Genomic DNA, 11,652 nt, shown 5'->3' on the forward strand with positions numbered 1-11,652 from the left:
TTGACTCATTATGTTAAGATGTGGCAACATGACATCACATTTTATTGACACACGTAAATGGGGAACCAAAAGTGAAAATTGTGCCAATTTTTGGGGACTGAAACTATAATCATCCCGAGAATACGGCATGAGGTATGCCAATTACAACCAAATAATAGGATATATCATATATGCTGCTATATTTTATATTAATCGGATGTCTGAAAAAAGCTAGCATTCACTTTCATAATCGTATATATGTTGTTATTGACTAAACACCTTAGATCAAAACCCTTATATTTGTCTTTGTTGTGTGTTAGTTAGAAGATTATGTAAATTTCTTAATTACTATTTAAGAAAAAAAATTGTTTTTTTGCATAGAAGATAATATAAAAGGAGCAACAATTTCAGGACATCCTTGAAAGCGCCTTGGGCCCAAAATTCTCAGGAGCGGCCCAGAATACATCGTTAAAAACTAAAAAGTCCTATGTACACGTGGCATCCTATACACACACTATACTAAACGAAAATAAGGAACAAAAACACTTGAAAATATATCTAAACTAATAGTGAATGGTCCAATGTTTCTTCAGGTGAGCTTGTAAGGTTCACAGTAAATCCCCTGCCACCAAACACACGGCGCATAAATGCATTGTCCAATTTTCTCGAGTAATAATGGACCGAGTTGTATGGGGAGCATAGAAACAAGACTAAACGTGAAATGTTTCTAGAGCTTATCCGATCGTCTTCTTCCAAATCTTGTATAGTATAATTGCTGAGAAAGGGCCGTATATTAATTGTAGAGCTTGAAGGGCTACGAGGTTCCGAAGAATGTGTATTATTTTCAAAGTCTGACGGAGGGAGCATAAGCCTTATAAGATACGTCGTTAACGATCCAGAAACCTGAACAATAAACCAATTGTTTATACAAATTACTCAAATCAATGTCTTTTTATATATAGACATGATAATATATGTTCTTACCACTGTACTGAACATGACTACAATGATTGTGCATGTAATCATGATTGCATTCGCTTGCTGCTTATTATCGTCGCCAGATTTTCCAAACTGCAAATAATTGTTCAATGTAAGAAACATGAAATCGAATGTACAATGTGGTTAGGTTCAACCGATTTAAAAAAACAAAATGAAAATTGCAATATTAATACTGTCAGAACCAGCCAAATTCTATTAATTTAACGAAATATGTTTTAGGATGTTGCGTTCAAGTCGGGACAGAGAAGGTTCTACTGTACTTCTCTTATTATACGTGATTATAAGAGAGAGCCATGGGAACAGCACCTCGCGTTAGACAAGACCAGAAAATTGCCAACTGTACGATAGTCATAATAATTGTTCAACATTTATTGCAACCGAACGAAAGAAAAAGAGATGATAATAATAATAGTCTTGAAAAGTTAACCTGTTGCTTGAGGCTGAGTTTGTCATGCTCAGACTTGGTTAGTAAGTTGGAAAAAAAGGATAAAGGGAAAACGAATGATGCTCTCCCGAGCATAACTAGGCTTAGCATCAGTGAACTTGTTCCAACAGAGCTTCCAGGGCTAGAAAAGTAAATCGACAAACGGAAATTTTACAAATTAAATATGTTTTTTCAATGTTTGAATTCAAAGTAAGATTAATAGAGCAAGTTTACAACTTCTTTTACCTTTTGCTCACAGCTTTCCATTTTTCAATGTTTAATGCATCCATACCCAGATAGAGGTAGATAAATCTCTCGGTAATAACCGACATCGTTGCAAAAGCATGCCTGTTAAAAATAAATAATAAATAAATAAACAAATAAGTACCAAAATTTTATTTGGGACTTTTTTGAAATTGAATACTTACATGGCGGTAACTCTAGAAAGTGTATTCACATTATACAATGTGTAGTGTGACATAACAATTCCACAAATGAACACTGTGAGAATTCCGCCAAACTCGAAGAGCTGCAATATGTAAATATATAAGGGTAAGCCATGATAATGATAAAAAAGAAGTAACATAAAATATAAATTGAGCGAAGAGGTAAAAGGAAAACGGACCTCGACCAAAATATAAGAAAGGTAAGCCATGAGAATCATGAGAGCCAACTCGTGATAAGCTGAATCTCTTGAAATAAATTTTAGATGTTAGTAATGTACTGATACCATAACCGTGTCGAATAACAAAATCAAAGAAGTCCAAAACTTGATATATACCTTCGAAAGTTCAACTTTTTAATAATGTAGGCACTAAGCAATCCAATCTGCATTTTGATTTTTCACAATTAGAAACCAAATTTTTAGACAATGTGTTGTGCAATCAAATATTTGGAATAACTGAAAATGCCATATACAACTGTTTAAGAGAGAGAGAGAGAGAGAGAGAGAGAGAGAGAGATAGAGAGAGAGAGAGAGAGAGAGAGAGAGAGAGAGAGAGAGAGAGAGAGAGAGAGAGAGAGAGAGAGAGAGAGAGAGAGAGAGAGAGCGGGGTTAAGTTAAAACTCACAATAACGCCCAACAGAGTGCTGGCTGTAAATAAGTAAAAGAAATGTCCAAGAACTTGAAGACAATCATAGCGTTAATATCTGAGAGGTCGAACTTTTGAATTGCGTTAAAGAGGACAACAGATGTCGCATCATTCACCACTCCTTCCCCAAAAACTAGACTGTACAGTAACGGCAACTCGTCCTGATTAAGAACCTGCATGCCCAAAATAATTAAATCAGTTACCAAGTTTGTATGGGTGCCACCTTTTTCGTTTGGAGTTTTTTAAAGAAAAACAAAGTGGTTACAAATTTATACAGACCTGCAAGGTGCATATAGAATCCGTAGCTGAAAAGATGGTTCCAATTGCTGCATAAAAAACGAAGGCTCAAGTTGGAAACGTATCCCTCAAGAAGACGTTTCATTAGTTCGACATATATATACAACAGGGCAGAGAGAGAGAGAGAGAGAGAGAGAGAGAGAGAGAGAGAGAGAGAGAGAGAGAGAGAGAGAGAGAGAGAGAGAGAGAGAGAGAGAGAGAGAGAGAGAGAGAGAGAGAGAGAGAGAGAGAGAGAGAGAGAGAGAGAGAGAGAGAGAGAGAGAGAGAGAGAGAGAACCCTAGGAGATATAATATGAAATTATCGACTAACAAAGAATTAATTACAAGATAATTGCATGCATATACGATGAAATATCATATACAGGATGAATATGTAGTGAAGAGGATGAAGTGACCAAGATAATCTTTAAGGTCAAAATTGACTATTCCCAATGTCTCGAAAAAAAGTTTCGAACCTGAAAAAGTTAAATACTTAGTGCTATGCGAAATCACAAACCATAAAATATATAATATATAGACAGGTGCACAAAAATAAGTTATAAGTAGGAAATCATGCAAACACAACCACTTCTCAACCATCAAAGCTTTACGGATGCGTAAACTCAAAATACCGATAACTTTTATCGTAAACTGACTAGGAAAATATACTTTCATGTGATCAAATTTTACAATCGATGAAAATAAAATTCCTTACAACTTTGATTTCTAAACAATATATGATTTATCCATTGTTCGATAGGATTTCGTAAGATTTACATTATATGTGGGTATAATAGAATGGGCAGCGAATTGAAATAATTAATACCAAATGATGTGATGAAGAAAGATATGAGTGTCCCAAAAGCGCCAAACAACATAATATTCATGAGGTTCTTGAAAAAATGCTTCTTCTTCACCTGCATCCTTCAGTCCAAAGTACAATATAATTATCACATTCCAATTTCACAAGAATTATAACATCTACATACATCTTATAACTCACCCAGCATTAAATATAACAGGGGGCAAGAAATATGTAAAAAAGAGCTCTACATCAAATACAAGTATGTTCGAGCTCTTTCCACCCGTAAGCACCAGTAGAGTAATTCCAGTACCCAAACCCTAAAATATCATCCATCAAAGCTAATGATCATTATAAACGCAAAATATCATCATTTTAACTACTAAAAGAAAACAAACAAAAAAACAAGGTGGGATCGGAACGCATAAAAAAAAATAGCAATAATAGGTTCGTTAATCCATCGGAATCCTTTAAGTTGATGACGGGTAATTCTACAAGCATAGAGGAGAATGATAAACATCGCCAAGTTATCAACAGGATCCTGAGCAGAATCAGGTTTAGATTCTCCGATTCTCATCAACCAAGAAACCACACCGCTACCCATCCGCTCCATTCAATCTTCCTGTGTTTTTTTCATCTTCTTTTCTTTGGATTTTTTTTTTCCAAAGAGAAGAAGAGAAAAAACGATTTTCATGCAAATTAAAATTAACTTATATTCTTATTAAAGAGTCTAACTAGTTCAAGATACTTTAGTATTACTAAGACTCTAATAAATTTAACATACTTTAATACTACTAGGACTCTTATGAATTTCATATACATACAACTCCAGTTCATTTATATGTCTCACTTTTTAGAGATAAAATAAAAGATTATATTTCATCCAAACTTATTTATATGTGATTGTTTTTTCCAACGGCAGATGATTAATTGATTTTGTTGGTTAAAGTGAAATCTTTTACTAAAATTTCGTAACTATTCATTTTTTTTTCTTATTTAAATTTGGATAATTAATTTTTTTATTGATTTGACTTTGTTACAATTATGAATTGACATAAACAAATATATATTTTGAATAGTAAAAATCTATTCAATCATAACAAATCATGTCAAATTAATTTTTATAAGATTCAAATTGAAATTTTAAAAACTCAAAATGAATCGATAAATGAAATAGTAAATGATCATAAGAGTTAGCAACTATGACAAGAATAACAATTAAAACCCATGACAAAGGCACTTAATTAAAAAATGGACATTCAATTTCTTTGTCTTTCAAATATTTTCAGCTCATTCAAACTTATTTGCAAATAAGGAAAACCCTTGTATTTATACCAAAATTACTCCGAATTCCTTGAAACCCAATTCAACTCAAATTTCATGATTTATACCCCAATTTAACCCAATTTCACCAATTAACCAATTTTGACGCTAATTTCAATTTTGACCCGTCAACCTTGGAGACCGTCGGTCAACGGCATTGACCTCCTTTTTTTTTTGAATTTTTTTTTTCTGCTAGGTCAACCGCTGTTGACCGCCGGGTCTCCGGTGTTGACTTTGTTTTTTTCTTAAAAAGAATATTTAAATTAATATTACTGTCTTGGCTGCTAAATTAGTCTTGGCTACTAAATTACTGTCTCCAGCAGTTATTTAACTTTCAGAGACAGTAATTTAACTGTTAATTGCCTTTTTGTTTTCTTAAAAAAATTATTTTAATTAATTCACTGTCTTGACTGCTAAATTACTGTCTTCAATAGTAATTTAATTGTCGGAGACAGTAATTTAATTATTAATTGAGTTTTTTTTTTTTTTTTTTTTAATTTTTTTTTCTTAAAAAACAATATTTTAATTAATATTACTGTCTTGTCGGCTAAATTACCGTCTTTAAGTAATTTAACTGTCTGAGACAGTAATTTTACTGTATTAATTAATTTTATCGTCTTGGCCTGCAATTTTGCTGTCTTCGACCGTAATATTACATCCCCGACCGTAATATTGCTGTCATCGCCCGTAATATTACTGTTTGGGACAATAATATTAGTAATTTAGCAGCCACGACAGTAATATTAATTAAAATAATTGTTTCTAAGAAAGAAAAAAAAAGTCAACGCGGGAGACCGGCGGTCAAACGGTAGTTGATCGGCCGGAAAAAAATTTCAAAAAAAAAAGTTAAAAAAAAAGAGAAAGTCAACGTGGAGAACCGCCCGGTCAATGCCAGAATCTGGCCGGAAAAAAAATTCAGAAAAAAATATTATTTTCTAAAATTTTTTTTGTTCAAAAAATAAGTAAAAGGGGGGTTAATGTAATACATTTGTTTAAATTCGGGGTCAATGTGTAATATTGAGGAAGTTAATAATGGATGATTGATAAAAAAATTTATTATGGAAGGTATTTTAGACTAAAGACAAGGGTATGAGTTTATTTGAAATACCTTTTTTTTATGGACCAATGTGTATTTAAGTCCCTTGTCTTGCCCTTAATATTATTTTGGAACTAGTTGATTTTAAGATTAACATGTCATATTGATTTAAGGGAATATGAGATATAACCCATTCATTAGGTAAAATAATAGAGCGTGAGACCAATTTACAATTGACCCTTTATAAACAAATCCATATAATATTTTCTGAATTGTGTGACCTCTTATGTTAATTCTCATATGCCATTTTTTGTCCATATTTTTATCTGTTCTCCCTCTTCACCTATTTCTCTATTATCCGTCATTTTATATTTTCCATTCATTTCTCTCTCTTCATTTTTCCTTTACTTTGACTGTTTTTTTATTCTTCTTCTCCCTCTCTTCTCTCTCACCTCTCTCTCTCTCTTCTCTCTCTTCCCCATTTTCGCTCTTCTCGTCTTTGTTTTTTTTTTTTTTCTCTTTTTTTTTTCTCACTACTTTGCCTTTTCTTCTCATCTCATTTTTTTGTTGAAATCAATCTATTTCTACTATAGGGAATGTCATGTTTTCGCAGGATATGATATTTATTATAGTTAGTATTCCATTTTAAAACACCATAGTTTCTTAAATATAAATATAATATAGTGAATTAATAAAAAAATTATAGTTGACTACCAATTTTTTGTAGTTGACATCGGAAAAGTTATAGTTGACTATCTAATTTTTATAGCTGACTATAGCAACATTATAGTTAACTACCCATTTTTTTTATAATTGACATCGAAAAAATTATAGTTGACTTTGGAACAATATAGTGAACTACCCGTTACTTATAGTTGACTCTGGGTGTAGAAGACTACAATATTTTTTTTTTTTTGCCACAACAATGATCCCCTCTTTGTTGTGGACTCTGATAAAAAAAAATCATGGGAAACAAATATTTACGAGTCAACAAATAATGCGACCATGGATTTGTAGATCTAAAAAAACAAGCTTGTTTACAAACTCCATTCCTGAGTAATCAACCATGGAAGAATTTCGAACCGTCGCATATGGTCGCCGCAAACCACAATTCTTCGATGTCCCTGCACACAACCGCTCACGGTCGTGCTGCACATAACCGCCTTTCGCCGCCACGGCCGTGAACAATAGCCCATCGCCGCCGGTGCACACCGCTGGCCCATCCGCCGTTGCTGAACATAGCAAACTGTTTTCGTTGAGAAGATGAAAGAGAAAGTTGGAGAGAGGGGAGATAGAGAAGAAGAGAAGAAAATAGAGAGGGCGTGTTTTTAGGAAGAGGTAGATAAGAAGATTTTTTCAAGCGAGATTTTTGGAAGATCTTCAGCGTAATTGCGGTAGTTTATGAAGATAGTTAACTTCTATGAATGTCATTGTCTCTCGTAAGATTTGAGAGGGCGGGGATGGGGGTTGTCTAATACAAAATATGAAGGTACACATGGTAAATCACTAATAGAGGGGTTTGCCTTGTTAAAATTAAATGGGAGTGGTTAATCTTAATGTATTTTTCTTAGTGATGGGTTTATATCTAATTAACCCTTGATTTAATTATGGGCAGTCTAATGTAAACTTTAATTTCGATAAATATATCAACCAATTTTGATTTTAAATAAATATTGTAGTTATATTGTATACGTAGAGAGATCATTAAAATGAATGTTATCCTAAGAGTAACTTCGATAGCAAATATAAAACAGAAATTGAGTATCAATAACTCCTTCGACATTTAGGATAATATTTTGACACCTATTTAAAATTCATGTACTCCGACCATAGTTATCAAATCAATTTCAATTGAAAAAGTTTATTGATAGTTATCTATGTACAATGTAAAATTTTAATTCCACACCTAATTGCTTGACATTTGACAATTTTAATTGTTGTGAGATTTGAGCGGCTAGGGTTTTGTGTAATGTGTTGTATGTTGTGCAAGACTTTACGCGCTAACGGGCTTAAGTTGGACCGGGCCCAACAACTTAAGTTCATTTGTTCTTTACGCGCTTGTTTCTCACAACTCAATGATTTGAAAATTGTAGTGATTACATTTTCGGAACTATTGTAATGTCCTCGTCATTACGAGTGCCGATTCTTGATTTCCAATTTCTAAAAGTGGAAACCCTAATTCAGTGGACTCTCTAAATTTGGGAACTTACCGATTTAGAAAGTTCACTACGATGTACGCCTATTCTTTTCTTTTTCTTATTCTCATTCATAATTCGAAATTGCAAATGTTGGACTCAATCACATTGACTTCCAATCATGCAAAGATTAAACATTTTTATCTTTGACCGTTTATTCAAAAATATCGAGTGCACGAGCAGTGTGACCCTCCATGGTTCAGGTGTAAGCTAGCCGTGGGTCCACAGCCCTTTGTGGTCTAAACTCGTCCCTTAGAGTTACAATTAAGATGAAGCTCGTTTCACCTTAATCACCCAACGAATAAAGATTGACGTGTAGCAACTACGCGTCATGATTCCCTAGATACAAATCAATTGCCTGCAAGAACCTTTTGATTTAGTTAACGTACAGTACGATCCCTTCGATTCATATGTCCTGATCAAACTAGAGGCATTGGTTCATCGAGACCTCCTAAGTAGTTCAATAACTGTGCGATCGTTCTAAGTGTCGTAATTGGTACGTGCATGACTTAGAGAATCGAATTCTCTAATCATCACTTAGTCAGCTCTGGCCAGAGACTTAGAGATTACAAACTATGAGAACACACAGGACATCCAAGACTATTATAGCGATCGAATCCCCGACTACAATGCACAGACCTCCCACTAGATTTCGGACTGCACGAACACTGGCCCTTGGGGCGGTCCTCGGTGGAACTCAGGGACAAGTTATGATACAGCTGGTTCTGTAGTGAAGTCACGGTGATGTCTAGGTCTTAAGGACTAAAGGTGTACAACTATACCATAGATATCTCTACTCGATTATTGAGAACCACTTAGAGATTTCTAGGGTTAGGGAGTTCAGTGAACTCGTCAACTTACGAGCACCCACTTATGCATGCCGATATCACAATACCGTTTACTGATGAGATGCAGTTGTTGGAGTAGGTGACCAACAAGCCAACTTGTGGCTGTGGTCTTTCCTTTTATCTTGTAATAAAACAATCGTTTTTCGTTCGTAATAATAAAAACATTTCATTTGGCATTCTATATATGTTATCCCATGCAAGCAGCATAGATATAGTCCTAACGAGTTACTCTATTACTGTGAGTTGGTCTAGTAGAATCGTGAGATAACTCAGCAATGTAATGTAACTGTTAAACTTTGTTCCTAGTCGATGGGTTACGCCAATAATGAGGATACCGGCCTTTTCCTTTTGAGACTAGCACTTAGTGTATGTGTACTGCGTCTCATCAGTCCTCGGTGTTGTGACATCGGCATACTTGAGTGGGTGCTCATACTAGATGAGTTCACTGAACTCCCTCGCCCTAGAAATCTATAAGTGGTTCTCATTCATCGAGTAATAGGTTTCTAAGATATAGTTGTACACCATTAGTCCTTAAGACCCAGACATCACCGTGACTTCACTAGAGGACCGATTAAATCGTGACCTGTCTCTGAGTCCCACCGCGGACCACTCCAAGGGCCAACGTTCGTACAATCCGAAATCTAGTGTGAAGTTTGTGCATTGTAGTAGGGGATTCGAGCGCTTGAGTAGTCATGGATGTCCTGTGTGTTATGACGGTTTATAATCCAAGGAATCTCTGGCCAGAGTTGATAGTGGGGTGATTAGGGAAATGTGTTTCCCTAAGTCGCACACGAACGAATTTTAAATACCTAGAACGTTCGCACGGTTATTGAACTTTATCAGAGGTCTCGGTGAACCAATGCCTCTAGTTCAATCGGGACATGTGTTGCGAAAGGATCGTACTGTACGCTAACTATATCATAAGGTTCTTGCAGGCACTTCACTTGTATCTAGGGAATCATGATGCGTAGTTGCTAGACGCCAATCTTGATTCGTTGGGCACCTATTTGATCGGAGATTAGGTAAAATGAGTTTTACTCTAATCAGGACTCTTGGGAGGAGTTCGTATAAGAACAATGTGTTGTGAGCCCACGGCTAGCATACACCTGAACCATTGAGGGTCACACTTCTCGTGTAATATAGATCCTTGATAACAACAAGCATATATTAATGTGTTAATCTTTGAACGATTGGATGTCGATATGATTGAATCCAAGATTCGTAATTGTGGATTGCGAATCGGAATAAACGTAGAGAAAGAGAGACATGCGGAATTTAGTGAACTTTCTAAATTGGGAAGTTTCCCGATTTAGCAAGTCCACTGAAGTGGAAGTTTCCAATTTTGGAAATTGGAAATTTCGAAGAGGCACTCGTATCGACGAAGACTTTGAGCTCGTCAAAAATATAATCTTGTTAAAATTTTGTGAACGATCGTTTATTAGAAACGAGGCCGACGAGGGAATGGGCTTAATACATCAGTGGGTCAAGCCCAATGACTTAAACCCACTAGGGTTGAAAACCCTAAGTATAAATAGACCTCAAACAAGAGTTTGAGATCATATTTTTTTGATGCACCATACCCTAGCCGCTCAAGCCCTAGCCGCTCTTCCTCTCGGCCGTTGCAGCCCCGCCGCGCCGCCGCCGATCACCGCCGATAGTCGCCGGTTTTCTCCTCCCTTCTCCTTCGTTTACTTGTTGTTTATCTAACTCGTTAACATCTTGTGCTATAGTTCGAGTGGGTCGAAAATACGAGGTGAAACCTAATTAGAGAGGAGCTGCTGCCCCGACGAATCCACGCACCGCCGCACGCGCCGCCGCTGCTGCTGCCACGCGCCGCCACTGCTGCTGCCACTCACCGCCGTTCGTCGCTTGCTCGATCAGCTTGTTCCAGCCATGAGTTGCAGCCCCGAGGATTGGTAATTTGCAGCTTGTACGTGATTGGTTTTAGGTTTCGATTCGTCGAAATCTCACGCTACAAGAGGTAAATAAATCGAAACTTTCGTAAATTAATTCGAGCATGTTTGTATGAATTGTAATTTATGATTATGAGTAATATGTGATTACGTGTTTCGATTTTATTGAATGAGGAACAAGCTTGTTTCGTAATTTTCGGTTTTACGTGTTTTTCAATTAAATCGATAATTACCATATGTATGGCGGAAGCGTTAAGGTACGTTGACTATGTCATTAGTTTATGCATGTAATCGAAAGTAGTTCGATCTAAAAAAATTTAAATTCCGCTGCGTATACATGCACGATCCCGACCAGCAGTACACCTACACTAAGTGCTAGTCTTATAATGGGAAAGGCCGATATCCTCATTGGTGGCATAACTCTTGGACTAGGAACACGTTTAACAGTTATAATACTAAAGTAAATATCTCACGATCCTTAAGATCAATTCCTAGTACTTGTAATAATTGTAAGGACTATATCTATGATTGACACAAAAGTACAAAGATATAGAATGCCAAGGTGTTTTTATCATAAATAGGAAAAAGGATTATTTATTACAGGAATAAATGGAAAGACGACATCCACAAGTTGGCTTGTTGGTCACCTACTCTAACAATCTCCCACTTGACCTAAACCCAACTACCCATAAATCGTAATCCCATCGACTCTCGATGTTTCTCGTGGACCGACCTTGGTAAAGGCTTCGTGAAGGGTTAGCAACGT

The 11,652-nt window shown here is 35.8% G+C and overlaps 1 protein-coding gene across 1 annotated transcript; it reads right to left on the bottom strand.

The window, feature by feature from the left end:
• Positions 1-395: 395 nt before the first annotated feature.
• Positions 396-4,184, bottom strand: LOC105954564 (sodium/hydrogen exchanger 2-like). The gene is made up of 11 exons (XM_088812691.1): positions 4,107-4,184; positions 3,773-3,891; positions 3,596-3,693; positions 3,186-3,245; positions 2,773-2,819; positions 2,481-2,666; positions 1,831-1,931; positions 1,649-1,750; positions 1,343-1,544; positions 964-1,050; positions 396-882 (listed from the first exon to the last, which is right to left on the bottom strand). Exons 1-11 carry the CDS (start codon positions 4,182-4,184, stop codon positions 538-540), a joined length of 1,425 nt encoding a protein of 474 aa, XP_088668817.1. The 3' UTR covers positions 396-537.
• Positions 4,185-11,652: the final 7,468 nt, after the last annotated feature.

Source organism: Erythranthe guttata, chromosome 14 (genome assembly GCF_056151865.1).
Source record: "Erythranthe guttata isolate IM_541 chromosome 14, IM_541, whole genome shotgun sequence".
Lineage (NCBI taxonomy): Eukaryota > Viridiplantae > Streptophyta > Magnoliopsida > Lamiales > Phrymaceae > Erythranthe > Erythranthe guttata.